General features: G+C 52.5%; 4 protein-coding genes across 7 annotated transcripts in view; 1 reads left to right on the top strand and 3 right to left on the bottom strand.

Moving 5' to 3' along the window:
- The window catches only part of RHOA (ras homolog family member A), a 53,944-nt gene extending 53,673 nt beyond the window's left edge, over positions 1 to 271 (bottom strand). The window contains exon 1 of the mRNA XM_039228392.1: positions 130 to 271. The gene's annotated coding sequence lies outside the window, so the exon portion shown is untranslated. The remainder of the gene's footprint in view (positions 1 to 129) is intronic.
- A 131-nt stretch (positions 272 to 402) lies between these two features.
- TCTA (T cell leukemia translocation altered) lies at positions 403 to 4,083 on the top strand. 2 transcript variants are annotated; one of them, XM_039228393.1, is made up of 3 exons: positions 403 to 957; positions 1,233 to 1,335; positions 2,699 to 4,083. In XM_039228393.1, exons 1-3 carry the CDS (start codon positions 735 to 737, stop codon positions 2,739 to 2,741), a joined length of 369 nt encoding a protein of 122 aa, XP_039084324.1. In that variant the 5' UTR covers positions 403 to 734; the 3' UTR covers positions 2,742 to 4,083. The 2 variants fall into 2 exon arrangements, with proteins under 2 accessions (XP_039084324.1, XP_039084325.1); XM_039228394.1 differs by having other exon boundaries at positions 512 to 957; positions 1,281 to 1,335.
- Positions 4,084 to 4,375: 292 nt separating this feature from the next.
- On the bottom strand, positions 4,376 to 10,360 carry AMT (aminomethyltransferase). Of its 2 annotated transcripts, none has more exons than XM_039228389.1 (9): positions 9,164 to 10,360; positions 8,891 to 9,058; positions 8,277 to 8,357; positions 7,289 to 7,420; positions 6,822 to 6,900; positions 6,124 to 6,269; positions 5,861 to 6,041; positions 5,401 to 5,556; positions 4,376 to 5,300 (listed from the first exon to the last, which is right to left on the bottom strand). In XM_039228389.1, the coding sequence occupies exons 1-9, from the start codon at positions 9,251 to 9,253 to the stop codon at positions 5,122 to 5,124; spliced, it is 1,212 nt and encodes a 403-aa protein (XP_039084320.1). In that variant the 5' UTR covers positions 9,254 to 10,360; the 3' UTR covers positions 4,376 to 5,121. The 2 variants fall into 2 exon arrangements, with proteins under 2 accessions (XP_039084320.1, XP_039084321.1); XM_039228390.1 differs by having other exon boundaries at positions 8,891 to 9,044; positions 9,164 to 9,247.
- An 87-nt stretch (positions 10,361 to 10,447) lies between these two features.
- NICN1 (nicolin 1) lies at positions 10,448 to 14,520 on the bottom strand. Of its 2 annotated transcripts, XM_039227991.1 has the most exons (6): positions 14,303 to 14,520; positions 12,706 to 12,882; positions 12,337 to 12,450; positions 11,850 to 11,921; positions 11,407 to 11,511; positions 10,448 to 11,333 (listed from the first exon to the last, which is right to left on the bottom strand). In XM_039227991.1, exons 1-6 carry the CDS (start codon positions 14,432 to 14,434, stop codon positions 11,292 to 11,294), a joined length of 642 nt encoding a protein of 213 aa, XP_039083922.1. In that variant the 5' UTR covers positions 14,435 to 14,520; the 3' UTR covers positions 10,448 to 11,291. The 2 variants fall into 2 exon arrangements, with proteins under 2 accessions (XP_039083922.1, XP_039083923.1); XM_039227992.1 differs by lacking the exon at positions 11,407 to 11,511.
- Between the last annotated feature and the right edge of the window lie 1,293 nt (positions 14,521 to 15,813).

Genomic DNA, 15,813 nt, shown 5'->3' with positions numbered 1-15,813 from the left:
CCCAGGGGCAGCCAGCCGAGAGCAGCAGGTGGGGCGCGGCCGCGGAGGGGCGGCAGGCGGGCTGGCGGCCGGAAGAGTGCCGGGCGGGCCCGGGGCGCCGCGGCGCCAGGAGGGGACCCTCTGGCTCACCTCAGGCGACGACTCGCAATCCGACCTCTCCACGCCAAGGACGCCTGTCCGCGAGTCGCAAGCTCGGAGACTACGGCGGGTGGCTGAGGAGACGGCGGCAGACTAACGAGAGAACCGACGGAGGACGGCGGGCGGCGGGCGGGGAGCTCGAGCGAGCGAGGGCGGTCGGCGGCGGGAGGGCGGGGAGCGACGTGCGCGCTCCCGTGTGCCAGCGGGCTCGAGCCAGCCCCAGTCGCGGCCCCGCGCGCGCGCGCGCACTCACAGCTCAGCTACGATTGCTCAGGAGCGCGTCCACGCCCTAAAGGCAAGGCGCTTAACCAATCACTGCAGCCGCGTGGGGCATCACGGGAACTCCAGGGCTATAAAAGACCTGGTTGCTATTTTATGCTTCTCGACTCACTCATCCTTTAAGTAAGCAGGGTGGGGCTGGGTGCGCGTGCGCGGTTTTAATACTCCTCCCTAAACTGCCAACTCTTCGCGCAAGCGAAGTAGGCTAGCTTTGCCTGGTTTTACGCGTGCGCACTAACGGGCCTGGCCCCGGAAGACCAGACGCCTGCGCAGTGGGAACTACGGTGACAGTCCCCGGGGTGGGTTATGGGCCAGTCATGGCGGAGCCTTGGTCTGGGCAGTCCTTGCAGGCTCTGCCGACCACGGTGCTGGGCGCGCTGGGCACCCTGGGCAGCGAGTTCCTGCGGGAGTGGGAGACCCAGGACATGCGAGTGACCCTCTTCAAGCTGCTGCTACTGTGGTTGGTGTTAAGTCTCCTGGGCATCCAGCTGGCGTGGGGGTTCTACGGGAGCACGGTGACAGGGCTGTATCACCGCCCAGGTGAGGCTCCCCTCCCCCACTGGGACTGCATCATTGGGCTCCCCAGAATCCCCTAGACTACCACTGGTCCTCTTAGGACCTCATCACAACTTAATTCTGCACCCTAGTCCATGCCAACACACCATTTCATGCCAGATACCCTTGTCCACCCATCCCATTTTAACTTCCTTTGAGCCTCTATCAGACAATACCACTAGTCCTTTAGGGCCCCCACGAGACTCTTCACCGAACAACACCATTGGCCTTACACCTGACCTGGGCTGATGCCTGCTCAGATCCCCACCCCCAGCCTGCTGCAGCTCTGGATGTGTTCCTGCCCCCAGGTCTGGGCGGCCAGAACGGATCCACACCTGATGGCTCCACGCATTTCACTTCGTGGTGAGTAAATCTGTGCCCATCGCAACCCCATGCTTGGCAAGCAGAGGACAGGCCTGTGCTGGGAACAGGGATGGGGACAGTAAGTTCTCAGGATAGGAGTCCACCAGTTTCTTGGCCTTTACAGCAAGCCCCAAGGTCTTCAAGTGGAGCTCAGGCTCTAATTTCTGAATAGCCCACCAATATGCTGTTCAGCAGCTGGTAGTGCTATTGTGACAATTTCAGAAATGAGGTGGCAAGTCTGTTGGGTTCCACTCTACTGCAAGCCCTTCAATTAGAAAGGTAGAAGCCTCTGTCCTTACTGCATTTACTGGCCTTACCAGCCTCCTCATCTGTAAAACATCTACTCACTAATCAGAGCATTCATTCAATTAATTTCTGAGCTCCTTCCATATGGGGGAGGGGGGGGTTGGGAGAGAGCAACTAGGTCCAGAGAACAAGAACAACCCAGGCCCTGTTAACAGGGAGATCCAAGGGCACCTGGGTGGCTTAGTTGGTTAAGCGTCCGACTTTCGCTCTGGTCATGATCTTGCGGTTCAGTGGGTTCGAGCCCCGCGTCGGGCTCTCTGCTGACTGCCAGCTCAGAGCCTGGAGCCTGTTTCAGAGTCTGTGACTCCCTCTCTCTCTGACCCTCCCCTGCTCACGCTGTCTCTCTCTCTCTCTCTCTCCTAGAAATAAATAAAAATATTTAAAAAAAAACAAAAACAAAACAGGGAGATCCAGAGATTTAAAGGGGGAGGGGGCAGCAAAAATAAATAAATAAAAGGGAAGGGCAGCGGTGTAAGGGCAAGGGCAGTCAAGAGTTTTCTCCCAAAACAGACACCTAACCTAAGGGCAAAGACCAGAGAGTGATTAAGTGTACCAAGCAAAGAAAATGGATAGAATAAGGCCCAGGGCAAGAACAAGGGTATTATATTGGAAGGACAGACAAAGCTGTGACACTGGAGCTCAAACATGAAGGCATGGAGGGACACATGAAACCCTATCCCAAATCTCAGGAAGCTATTGAAGGACTCAGCAAGACTATAGCCTAATCTAATTTGTCTTTATAACTGCCTGTTTCATGGCAAGAAGATAAAGGGTCCAATAGAGAAGGCAAGAGGCCACTTAGGAGTCCTGCCACTGTCCAGGTCCTGGGCACCTGGGCAAGGATAGGAACACCATAAGGTGAGGAACCAGGAGGAAGAATGTGTCTGCAGGGGAAAGGTGAGGGACCCAGTGTGGGCTGTGTGAACTTAGTAGAGAGGTCTAGATTGTAGTGTGGCCTTACTGAGCCCCTCAGCCCCTAAAGGGCTAGAGAGGGCCAGCCTCAGGGACTGTTGTACTGCCTGTGAAATAATCCTTTTCTCTTCTCCATCACTTTTAGGGAAACAACAGCAAATGAACCTCTCAAAACCCACAGAGAATAAGGGAAGGCAGCAGAAGGATCTCCAGGGACATCACCCAGTCTGCTGATTCCCACACTGGGTTCTGCTGCTGCCTAGACCCCAGAGACTGTACGGGGAAAAGGGTTGGGGGCAGGAAGTACCCAAGTGCTTGCAGACCTGCCCCTCCACTGCTCTTGGCCTTGCCTTCAGCAGCTCCAAACATTGGGCCAGTAAAGTTTGCCTCTACCCAGATCTGGGTGCCTTAAGGAGAAAAGACATGTTCCTCCTCTCTCAGGGGTCAGCTCAGGACGAGCCTCTGGGTTAGAGAAGGCCAACAGTCCATTTTCTGCCTTGGCTTTTTCCTCTCCCCCTTCCCATCCCTTGGAATATGACCCCATAGAAATGTCCTTGAGAAGAAACTTGAGGTTGACCAGCTCTGGGATTTGTAAGGGAAGTCTGTTTTCCCCTAAGCTCTTGAATTTGATTTTGCTTTGTTGGCAGGGAGCCAGGAAACACTGGCCTGGATATGGCCTTTTACTCTGTGGTTACTTAACTGGCCATTCAAGTTAAGGCAGGGGGAGCTGGCACTATCTGGACATGGGGGCACCAAACCACTTCCCTGGCCCATCTAGAGCTTTTCAGGTGTGGTTCAGGCTATGGAAAATTGTCTTTTCCTGGATATCAGCTCATTCATACTCTCCCAATCCTTCTTGTTGGGAGGTTGGGTGCCTGAAAGAGACTAAGCCCCGAGGGTGACCTTCTACCCTCACCACTGTAAGTGCCCATGGGGTTGTACCCTGCCTCCTCACAGAGAGATACTTAGTAGTCAGTGCTGAGTGGCCCTGCCACTTCCCATCTTGACCCAGAACCACAAAAGCTTCATCCTAAGAGGCCACAGGCTCAGCTCCTCCCCACTTACGACCCTCTCAGCCCCCAAGAACCCTCCTTCAACAGCAGGGAGAGCCAAAGCCTAGGAAGGCCTGCCACTTACACAGTGATCCAGGGGAACTTCCAAAGTGGTGGGAGGCTCATGCCAGTTTCTGAAAGCAGCAGGACACTAGAACTGCCTCCCTTCCCGAAGGCTGTACTTCTATACCTGTTTCTGCTTGGCCGCCGGCTACCTCAGTGTCCCGCTGCCTGCTTCCTCTATTAGAGATCACGATTCCATCTGGCGGCCTTTGACTAGGCCACCTTTGCAGCGGAAGCACACTGGAAGTAGGACTGCACTGAACTCATGTATCTACACTGGAGGTATCTTCTGGCTGGTGGGATGATGGTTCTGTAGCCTCAAGCCTACCCACTGACACCACTACACATAGAATCAGGGTCTCACATTTCACCCCAGGTTCAACTAAGGACGTGGCTCATTAAACTTGGAAGTGCATCAGTTGTGTGGTTATTCAGACAGGACAAGGGTGTGTATGTACAGGGGAAACTGGAAAGGGAACACCTGGGGCTCCTGCCTCTCAGCGCCCAGAGGTGGAGGTGACACCAGCTCCCTGGAAGAGCAGTGGTGGGTGCCCAATAGGGAGAGGGCACTATCCTCATTGTTTTTATAGACCTGCCCCTCTCAAGGAGAATCCACTGTAGGCCTGCCTCAGAGCGTAGGCAAGGAGGCATTGGGCTGGCACCCTAGAAATCATGCAGACAAAGGACAATGAAGCTAGAGACTGGCAAGCAAGAAGAAAGGAAGCTTGTTTAATGTTTTGTTAGAAGTCAGTAGAGTCCAGTAATGGGCCCCAGGGGCAAAGGTCAGCCCAGAGTAAGGCAGGTCCAGGAAGAGGCCCAGTCTGCTCTATAACAGCCCTGGGGCTCAGAACAGGTGGCGAGTCTGGCATGGTTTGCTACTTGGCAGCAGGCTGGGCTAACTTGGGAAGATGGAAGAGTAAGTCTGTGCCCCCTCAGCTGTCCCAAGTTTATACAGGCACAACGGCCCAACAGGGCCAAGCCTCTGTGAGTCAGGAATCATTCCTGCCCAGGGAGAGGCAGCGCTACCCAAGGTAATAACCCCTTTGCAGTATGAGAAACCATGGTGAGGTAGGGTGGGCAGGCTTCCTCTCCTGCCTAAATATAAGCCTCTATTCCACAGCCAGCACCTGGCAGAGTAGAAGGGAAAGATGCCAGAACTATAACTTCCCATAGCCTTCCAGCAGACAAGAATGGGGTCAATGGGAGCATGAGCTGACATTGCATAAGCTAGTCCATTGCTCAGAAATGGGGTCTTTCAAGAAGTGTGCCTCCAGGCACATGACGAGAGGGAAAAATAGGTGGTATGGCTCTCCCCTCAACCAGAAAACCAGAACCAACCTCCACCCTAGCCGCCTACCCCCAGTGTATTCAGCCTCAGCTTCCTGACTAACCCTTGTAGAATGCCCTCCAGGTCCAGGCTCTTGGACAGGAGGGGCCTTGACTCAATCCACCCTCACTTGAGGGTATAGTAATTTGTAGTCACAAAGGGCATCTTGCTGACCACAGCCATTTGCTGCTTCCGCCGCACCTCTACCAACAGTGGGGTACCTGGCCGACTGTACTCAGAGGGCACATAACCCATGGCCACATTCTTCTTCAGGCAGGGAGAGGGGCAGCCACTGGTAATAGTACCTGTGTGAGCAGAAGCCATATGTCAGCACCACCTTACCAGTCCAATGCCCACCATCCTAGGGAAGGGACAAGGGCTCTCCAACTTTCCTGGTCCACCTACCAATCACGGTGCCCTCTGTATTCAGGATGGAGCTGTGTGCCCGCATAGGTGCCCCCTCGCCCATTAACCCTACACGTCTCCGCTGCACCTTGCCCTTCAGCTGAGGAACAATGATCGACGCTCCAGGGAAGTCCATGGCAGTTCGGCGGCGCTTCCCTGAAGCATGACATCAGACTTAAGCCACAGTTCATAAGACCCTTGGAGGTCCTAGTTACAAGGAACCCAAGTAAAATCCATCCAGCAGGGAGGCCCCTTTGCTCAGGTTCCCCCAAGCTCCATTCCTCCCCTGCAATGCAGTCAGCCACCCACCTACCATCCCCAGGTCTTGAAGATTATGCTACCCATCTCAGCCTGCTATGTATCTAATGGGGAAGGCCACAGTGGCTACACAACTTTGGGAGCAGTCATAGGCTGACCACTCTAGCCTTCAGGATTCTATCCGAGTGCTGGCCCAGCTCACCCAGTGTCCAACCGAGGCTGCCTTCCACAGGTGTGGTGTGTTCATCAATGTCACTCCCATACAGGCAGAGGCCTGCCTCTAGGCGTAGGCTGTCCCGGGCCGCCAGCCCTGCCAGCTTCACCTCTGGATTTTCCAGCAGAGCTGTTGCCAGGTGGACTGCCCCCGCAGCTGGCACCGAGATCTGCATGGGGCACCAGAGAGCAGGTGAGCATCTGGCTCCAGTCCTGTGCCCTGCACAATCCTACACCTACTTTTTGACATACCTCCACACCATCCTCTCCTGTGTAGCCACAGCGGGTCACACGGCAGCCGGACACACCAAACACTTCCATCACAGCACTGGTCATGAAGGGCAGTTTTCTCAGGTCATCTGCCACGCCAGCCTGCAATACCTGGGCCGCAGTGGGGCCTGGGCCCAGGGAGACAGTGACCAATTGTCCAGGTCCTAGTTTCCCCCTCAAAGCTAAACCACAGCCCTTACTCAGGGACCAGAATAAGCCCTGAGCAAGTCCTATTCTGCAGGTGAGAGAAGGTACTCTTGCCCACAGCCCATGGAGCCTTATGGCAGGTGGAGGGAGGACATAATACCAAACTTAGAATTATGGCACACAGGGGCGCCTGGGTGGCTTAGTCGGTTAAGCGTCTGACTTTCACTTGGGTCATGATCTCGCGGTTCGTGGGTTCGAGCCCTGCATCGGACTCTGTGCTGACTGCCAGCTTCAGAGCCTGGAGCCTGTTTCAGTCTGTGACTCCCTCTCTCTCTGACCCTCCCCTGCTCACGCTGTCTCTCTCTCTCTCCTAGAAATAAATAAAACATTAAAAAAAAATCTTTAAAAAAATAATAATTATGGCACACAAATACCACCCCATGCACATCTTCCTCCTGAGATAGCCTCTGTGCTAAGTAGTTGAAAAAGCCAGGAGGCAAAGGTCAGCTCCAGCCCCAGCCTGGCCTGCTCACCTTGCAGGGCTAGCAAGGCATTGTCCACCACCTCCAAGCTCACATCACTGCCCATGTTCTGAAGCTCCTTGACCTTGCCCTGAAAGGAAAGACAGAAACACCATATCAGCTTCTAGGACCACTTACTAAGCACCTACTCTGGGCTGACAGCTGAAGAGCTGGGCAGAGTAGGCCAGTTCCCATCTGACAAGGTCACATAATGAAGGGGTATGGATGACCCAAGGCCAGGTCTGCCAACGCTACCATCAGGCTCCAGCTTTCACCTTCACCAGAGGATGCTCACTTGGAAGCCAGGATCAGTTTCACCTCCCCAACTCCCCCATCACTGAAACCTGGCATTCTCCAGGCAGGGCCCACTCTGGCCTGCTGTTCATTCACTCAAAAAGCTATTGTCTGAATCCCTTGTCCTGCCAGCTCTGTCCTGTTCTGTGAACAAGGAAGACAGGGTACCAAGAACACAGAGTTACCTGCATGAGGGCCAAGTCCTTGTCCCAGCAGCCAGCATTGGACACCACATACAGGTACCCCTCAGAGGTGCTGGTGATGATCAAGTCATCTAAGATGCCTCCAGCCTCATTGGTAAACAACGACAGCGTCCCCTAGTGCCAAAGTGGAGCATCTTTGCCTCCAGATCCAGGAGTCAAGACAACCCCTGCCCCAGGCCCACTCAGCCACCACAAATTCATGAACATGAATCCTCATGCACAGGGCTGGAAGGGGAGGAGTAGCAAAGCTAGGTGAGCCAAGGACCCTACCCAACCCCAGCGTTTTTGATCCTCATGCACTGAGAAAGTTTTCACCCCTTCCCCACCTTGGGAAACCTCCTGATCTGGCGGGGCCTCCGTACCCCGCCCCACTAGTACTGAGACCCCCACCTCACACTTAATCGATGACACCTAGGACTTGCTGCTTCATCCCACCCAGACCTGGTACAACTCAGTCCATTCCCCAAGCCCTAAGATGTTAACTTCAGAGTCCACTTTGATCTCATGAGCTCCACAGCAATACTCCAAAATACTGTGAGGCTGGCCTCACAGCCTCCCCACTGGATGGACAGAGTCTGAGGTTGAGAGGTCACATGAATCACCTGCGGATCTTGTTAAAATGCAGGTTCTGATTCAGGGTCTGGAGCAGGGCCTGACAGCATATTCCCTAACAAGCTCTTGGTGATAATAAGGCTGCTGTTTAAGGGACTACCTTTGAATTGCAAGGGGGTTGGCAGCCTGGTAAATCACAGAACAGGACATAAACCTGGGTTTCTAGCCTTTCAGCCTGGTGTGATAAGGATGGAATAGGCCCCTCCCTGCAGATAACAAGATGTCCAGACATGACACAGGGAACCCAAGACTGCAAGCACTGAGAAGCCATGTCTGATCCATTGTTGTGCCTCCACCATTCCCATTTGCTGGCTCATGACTAAGAACACCCATTTAGCAAAAAGTAAGAGGGACCCACCTGGTTTGGCCTTAGCTCTGCAATATCTCCAACCACGAGACTCTCCATCAGCTTCACCCGGTCACAGCCAAGTATCTTGGTCTGGGAAAAAAATCCAAAACCTCAGACCACAGTAATAGCTACAATCAGGAAAGCCACTGGGCAAGGAGGCATCCTCCCTGCCATCCAGAGTACAGCCCAATGCAGCCAAAGTGCCTGCGCAGTCTTTTGGTTCTACGGGGGCAGAGCCCACCTTCTGGTTCTCCCACACCCGCCAACACAGGAGGGGGTGCAATGGAGGTGTTTAGGGAACTTGAAAGGGCCCAGCACCATTGTGAAATATCCTCTTTTCCAAATCAACACTCAGGGCAATTAATGAGAATGGTGCCCAGCCCTGGGAAACCCAGGTCATAAAGTCTTGCTATGAAGAGGGAGCAGGCTGAAGAGATTAACAAGGAGACAATGAAGATATCCTCTGAGTTAATTTCCTGGGCTATAGTCTCTGACACCTGAGATCTCCACCTCTTCAGCAAGGGCGGCCCTTGGAATCCACCTCCCAAAAATGCCAGAAAGCTGCACCACAGTGGAAGGGGAAGAAGCCCTGACCTGGCAGCCAGTATGCCTCCCTGGCTCACCTGCAACATGTGGGACACGTCAAAGAGCGAGCAGTGCCGGCGTGTGTGCAGGTGTGAGTCAATGTGGCTGTCCCGGTACTGTACAGGCAGACTCCAGCCTGCAAACGCCACCATCTTCCCGCCATGAGCCAGATGGAAGTCATAGAGTGGTGTCCTGCGGAGCACGTCCTGCGGGTGGCTAGGTTCAGGGCCACCAGGGTCCCAGCCTCAACCTCCCCCCGACCCTACCCCCCCTTCAAAATTGGCATCATGCCCCAGCACCCTCTATCCCACCTGTGCGGAACTGAGTGGACGGCCCAGGGCCGACGGGAACGCCTGCAGACGCAAGCCCAGATGGGCCACCATGCTCACTGCCCGCTGCATTGTTGCCCGCAACTGGTGCAGCCGGCACTTGGAGGCCACCACTCTGCCAGGCACGCTGGGAGATGTAGTCCAGGCTCTGCTTGGACAGGTCTCTCTCCCATAAAGGGGGATCAGAAGGGGCGGGCAGCCCAAAAGGCACGCAGCCCCAAGAGCAGGCGCAGCCCCAAGAGCAGGCGGGGCTTTAGAGCAGAGTGCAATGACTCTAATCTGTAGGGAAACAGCCCCAGGCGACTCCAGTTGATCCTCCAGGGCAGATTAGGCTGTCCAAACCAGTTAAGCTGCTCAGAGTCAGAGCCAGGAGCTAGACCTCCCTTGATGACAGCCCAGCCTCCAAAAGGTCAAAGATCCAAAGGGCTGGAAGGCCTGAATTGCACATTCAGGACACCAGGAGTGCAAGGTCACGTGGGGGAAGGGAAGGGGTGGAGGACACTCTGGAGGGTGGAGTCAGCCTGGCTGGCTGAGCACATCAGTAATCTGGCCTCTGGTGAGGGTCTCCAGCTCCCCCACTGGGAGGACACAGGCAGCCGGCAGTCATGCATTCCACAAGTATTTATTGATCTTTCTGCACACTAGGCTCTGTGCTGGGTACTGGAGACACAGCCATGAATGAAGCACTGTCCCTGCCACCCCCTCAGGGACCTCCTCCCACACTCTTACACACACACACACACACACTCACACTCTGAAGGCTGCTACTCCCAGAGCACAGGACTGTGGTCATTACCCTTAGCAAAAGCTAAAAGGGGCTAAGTAAATGACCCCACAGGCAATGATAACACTTGCAATAGTTAACTAATAGTTAAGAGCAGAAGGTAGCCACCACAGGTAGCTGACCTGCCTCCAGAAAGCTGTTGAGCTGCACAGACTTCCAATATTCCAGGTCTAACACATAGTACAGTGCTGCTGCATCATAACACCCTGGGGCAAAGCCAGGAAAAAACAGAAAAGGTAGGTTTTCTCATAAAAGCAGCCCTCCTTATTCAGCAGCAGGCCTGGGGTCATAGCAGACCTCAGCCTCTTAAAAGACACCAGTGCAGGGGTGCCTGGGTGGCTCAGTTGGTTAAGCATCCGACTTTGGCTCAGGTCATGATCTTGCGGTTTGTGGGTTCGAGCCCCATGTCGGGCTCTGTGCTGACAGCCAGCCCAGAGCCTGGAGCCTGTTTCAGATTCTGTATCTCCCTCTCTCTCTGACCCTCTCCTGCTCCCGCTGTCTCTGTCTCTCTCAGAAATAAATAAAACATTACACAAACGTTTTTAAAAAAAGACACCAGTGCAAATGCCCACCTGGATCCAGACCCTACCAAGGTTGATCTTTCATCACCTGAGCATGATTCTTGGAAGGGGGAAGCTGGGAAAAGGGACAGGGTATGCTTTGAGCAAAAAGGCCCCAAAACTCATTCTTTGACACCAGTCTTGCCAGAGGCACTGCCCAGGCTGGATGGGCAGACCCATCTGAACACACATCCAGGAGCCAGCTCTGGGACCAAGGGATTCAGGCTGCCCAAATCCCCAGCTTCACTCCCTAGGCAGGCAGCAGGAGCTAAGACAGGAAATTTCTTCTGGGCATAACACAAAAGGAAAGAAGACCACGAGGGGGCGCAGAAGGAAGATGCGGGCTCCTGTTTTTCCCTTGAGCTTCCAAACTACATGACTGCCATGGCTACAGCAGCCTTCCAAAATGATAGCAGGTTCTAGTAGGTCACCCCTTCCCCTTGCATTCAGGGTGAAGGAGCAGGCAGAAGACTGGAGTGTGCATGTTGGCAGAGGGAATTCTTAGTAAACAGAACTGGAGTATTTTTAGGGTAGGAAAAGGAGTTTCAGGTGGCAGTCCATTGAAGACAGAGTACATCCCTGCTGACAGCTCATGCTGAAGCAACACAGTTTAGCCCCCAAGAATCTTGAATCTGTGAATGTGGCCCAGACACAGTGGGCATGCAGGCAACACTCGGAATGCACAGGGAAAGCACTTCAGCCTCTGGTGTCCTAAACCAGGTCTGGGTGGGCCCAGGAGGCCAACATCTTGGCTAAGAGCCACGGTTCAAGTGTAGGAAAGCAAGTTCAGGTCATAACAGCCATCCACCTGAAATACAAAAGACCATCAATCTGACCAGCTCAAGCCAACAGGAGCCAAACAGGGGGAAGCGATCACTCACATCAAAGCGGCCGATCCTTGTGGAGGTGTGACTGGCCCGGATCATCTCTGTCAGCGCCCACATCTGCTGCACCTCGGAGGATACCCTGCTGGGGTCTGGGAGACCCTGCTCCAGAAGGAGGGGTCAGTGGCCATGGGTCTCTCCCCAGCACTGACCTTAAAGCTCCAGAGAGGCCAGGATGGGCTACAGGGCCCTCCAACTGAGACCAGTAACATTCCCAGATGACTTGTAACACACGGGTGGGGACTGATGTGCAGTAGGCAGCCCAGTCCCACTCAGAGATGCCTCAAATCCCATGGACCACCCGAGAGGAAGATGGCACAGTGTGAGCCAAGGGCCCTGGGTCCAGTCCCAGATTCTTGCAGAAAGAGGCCCAGGTAGGGCCTCCTGTGCTGGACCCAGGGGCTATTCATACATGGTTCTTACCCAGGATGAGGGCTTACCTCAATGAGGGGAGCAGGCTGCTCACAAGGCACTGGGAGGGAGAGCCACTTGGGGAAGGTCATGGAGGGGCTCTGGAAAGCAAAGGCATATTGCTCTGAAGGAGGCAGAGTGGGAGAGACCTAGGACCATATCCCAAGGTCCTCAGAGCAAAGAGAAGGGCACCTGAGCCTCAGAAACTGAGAAAATTCTGTTCCGGGGTCCACTGAAGTCCAAGGTGGCAGTTAGACTACCTAAGCTCTTCTGCTATACAGGAGGCCCCAGGAACACAAGCTCTGAGAGAGGCAGGTGGCTTCAAAGGTCAGAGGATATGAGAACATGGCCTCAACTCTCACCATGAACTTCCAGCATTCCTACCTGGCTAATTTCCATGAAGGCCTCCTTCTGAGTCTTACCATCCACTTTCAGCCCCACACCCAGCATTCTTAGCCATAGCTAAGAGCCTCCCCGGGAAAGGGCCAACCCAACAGCTCTGTGCTGGTCACTTACCTTTGGTCCCTGCTGGTAAATCTGCAGTTCTTCCACTGTGAAAGACAGCCACAGTGGTGATGGCTGTCGTAGAATCAGGCGCAGCTCCAGTACTCTGGCCATGTCACACAGCATCTGACATACATACACACACACACACACACAAGGACCCAGCAAGGCCCTAGCTCACTGCCCAAGAGCCTCCCAACAAGCAGTGAACCAAGATGCTGCCTCCCCAGACCTTTGGGAAGGAAAGAATAGTAATCCCTCCAAGGTACAAGCCCAGGCCAACCTTGCCCCCCCTCTTCCTTCCTGGTATCCTGGCCCAATTCCCAGGGCCCCAGTGAGCCCCCATCTGGACTCCCCTAGTCATGCTGAGTCCCAGCTGACCTGGTGTTTGAACAGTGATACATATTCCTGGGCTCCCTCCTCACTGTGTGGGTCGGGCATGAGGCAGTAGTCTCGTAGGCAGGTCACCCACTTGGCCGGTGTGTGCGTTGAGGTGTGCTGGCGAACACGGATGCTCAGAAAGGCTGTGTAGTAATTCTTAAACACGATCTCCTGTAACTAGAGTATACACAGCCCACCATGACAAATCAGACCCAGGCCCAGGGCCTAAGAGGCTCAAATATACCATCTCCTCCCCTTAGGAATGTACTCTACTACCAATCTAACAATTTCAGCAAGCATCCACTGGGGCCCAAAAACAATTTCACTTTCCTAGAAGAGCTCATAATCTAAATGAGCAGGTCATGCAAATAAACCATGACTGCAGATCTTGTCACAAGTCTAAGATGCTGCCAGAGGTCAGAACCCTAACTCTAGAGAAGGCAGAAAATGGACAGATGAGGCCTGAAGGAGTTCATCAAATGAACCAGGAAAGGCAGACAATGTAAAAGTAACATATGCAAAGGGGCACCAAGGGGTAAGAAAACCTGGGCCTACCCATGAAATGGCAGTGATTCAGCCTGGCTCTGGCAATTCTTATCACTGGACACTCATCAAAATCACCCAAGGAATGGGGCGCCTGGGTGGCTAAGTCGGTTGAGCGTCCGACTTCTGCTCAGGTCATGATCTCAGGGTTTGTGAGTTTGAGCCTCATTTCGGGCTCTGTGCCTCCCCCTCTTTCTGCCCCTCCCATGCTCATGTTCTGTCTCCCTCTGTCTCTCAATAATAAATAAACATTAAAAAATGTTTTTAATTTAAAAAATATTTTAAAAAAGAATCACCCAAGGAAGTTGTGTTTTTTGTTTTTTGGGTTTGTTTTTTTTTTTTTAATAAAGATGTGTAGGCTCCACATCCTATTGTATAAGGATTTACAGAGTTGGTTCCATTTAGTAAAGTTTCCTAGCTTATAGTAAGAAACAGTTTGAAAAATGACCACACACTACCGGACAAAGTGCATGGGGTCAAGAAGCAGGCATGGCACAGAAACAGAGTGGCCCTTAGGTCATTAGAAAGAGGACTTTGTCCTCTATGTTGAGGTCTTGTAGTGTTTGTCACTCTGCCAATAGTTGTGGACTGGACACGCAACTGTATGTTGGAACCTGGATATTGGAACCCCAGACATGGGGATGACCCTGATGAGGCATGAGCTGAACCTGACCTCCAGCAGGCACTGCAGGAATGGGCAGGAGGCAGATTTTGGGATAACTCATTGTCTAATGATCCCTAGCTCAGTGACCAGGAACAAAAAGACCTCTCACCTCTCCTTGGTTCACAATTGCATTACCAGCATCACCCTATACTATCTTGGCACTTCTACGCCAGCCCTGTCCTGGATACGGGGCAGAGATGTTGAAGAGAACAGGACAGAAAGCTGCACTGTAGTAAATATGTGTTTACTGGAGGAATAAATAAATGGTTAACTGATTCACAAGGGAAAGAACACTGCAGAGGCTTCCTGTAAAAGATTAACCAGGACAAGCCCGAGTTCCCAGGTCAGCCCCGCCCAGGAGCCCCGGTCGCGCCCACGGGGCTTGCTCACCTCGAAGGGCGGGACGCTGGGGAAGGTGACATCGATGACCAGCACACCAGGCCGGCCCTGGGAGGTTCGCACGTCGCCCACCTGCAGGGCCACGGTGCCTTTCACATGGCAGGGCACCGACACACGGGACATGGTGTCAGCAACCGCGACCAAACCCAACCGCTGCTCCTGGCCTGTGTCCACTGGTCCTTCCCGGCGTCCCTAGCCAACACCCAAGAACTACAACTCCCGGAAAGACTCGCGCTGGGCCAGCCCAGCCAATTATAGATGCTCTCGGCCGGCAGGGAGTCGGAAGTGCCTGCGGAAGTGTTCCTTCAGCCAATCACGGCGCGAGCATTTAGGAGGTGTTGTGGGGTCCTTGCCCAGAAACGCCCGAGCCATTCTCTGTCTGAGCTGTCCAGACCCTTCTCTGCTCCGAGTTTTGCTCCGTTACGGGTTCTGTACTGGGCAGTCGTTGTTTAAAACATGTTAAGCCATGAGCACTACTGAACATAACACCCGGCCAGCATTAATTGCAAAAATAGATATGAACACCACCTCCTTTTTTAATGGACAAAGGATTTGAACATGTAATTTACAAAAGAATATAAATAGGTAATAAACCTATGAAAAGATGCTTAACATGGTTGTTTATCAGGGAAGTGCAAATCAAAACTCCCACAACCCTACTGAATAGGCTAAAACTAAAGACCCAAGGATGTGGAATGCCTGGAACCTTAATCCATTGGTAATTACCAGCCATTATGAAAAAGTTTTGGCATTTCTTTAAAAACGAAATTTAGGGGCGCCTGGATGGCTCTGTTGGTTAAGCATCTGACTCTTTCTTTTTTTTTTCTCCTCCCCACCCCAAGCCTCTGACTCTTTGATTTCAGCTCAGGTCATAATCTCATAGTTTGTAGGCTGACAGTGAGGAGCCTGCTTGAGATTCTCCCTCTCTCTCTTTCTGCCCCTCCTCTGTTATGTCTGTCTGTCTGTCTGTCTCTCTCAAAAATAAATAACAATTAAAAAATAAAAACTAAATTTATACCTACAATATGATCCAGCCATTGTATTTCTAAGTATTTACCCAGGAGAAATGAGGCATATGGCCACTCAAGAACTTTATTCACAATAGCCAGAAATTGGAAATAGATGTCCAATATATAAACAGATAGACTAATTGCAATATATCTATAAAACAGAATACTGCTCAGCAGTAAAAAGAAATGAACAAATCCAAATATCTACCAACATGTGAATGGGTAAACAAATCTTGCTATATACATATGATGGAATTACTCAGCCTTAATGCTTACGTGGGAACACTGAAAATATAATGCTAAGTGATTAAAAAAAAAAAACAGACATGAAGGACAAATATTGTTTGATTCCACTTACATGGGGTACTTAGAATAGGTGAATTCAGAAACAGAAAGTAAAGTATGTCGCCGGGGCATAAGGGGAAATAGAGAGTTACTGTTTAATAGGTACAAAGTTTCTGTTTAGGATGATGAAAAAAATTATAGAAATAG

This window comes from Hyaena hyaena, unplaced genomic scaffold (genome assembly GCF_003009895.1).
Source record: "Hyaena hyaena isolate Hyena2069 unplaced genomic scaffold, ASM300989v1 scaffold_30, whole genome shotgun sequence".
In the NCBI taxonomy this organism is placed as follows: Eukaryota; Metazoa; Chordata; class Mammalia; order Carnivora; family Hyaenidae; genus Hyaena; species Hyaena hyaena.
Note: the sequence above shows the minus strand (reverse complement) of the source record. Positions and strands in the feature narration are given on the sequence as shown.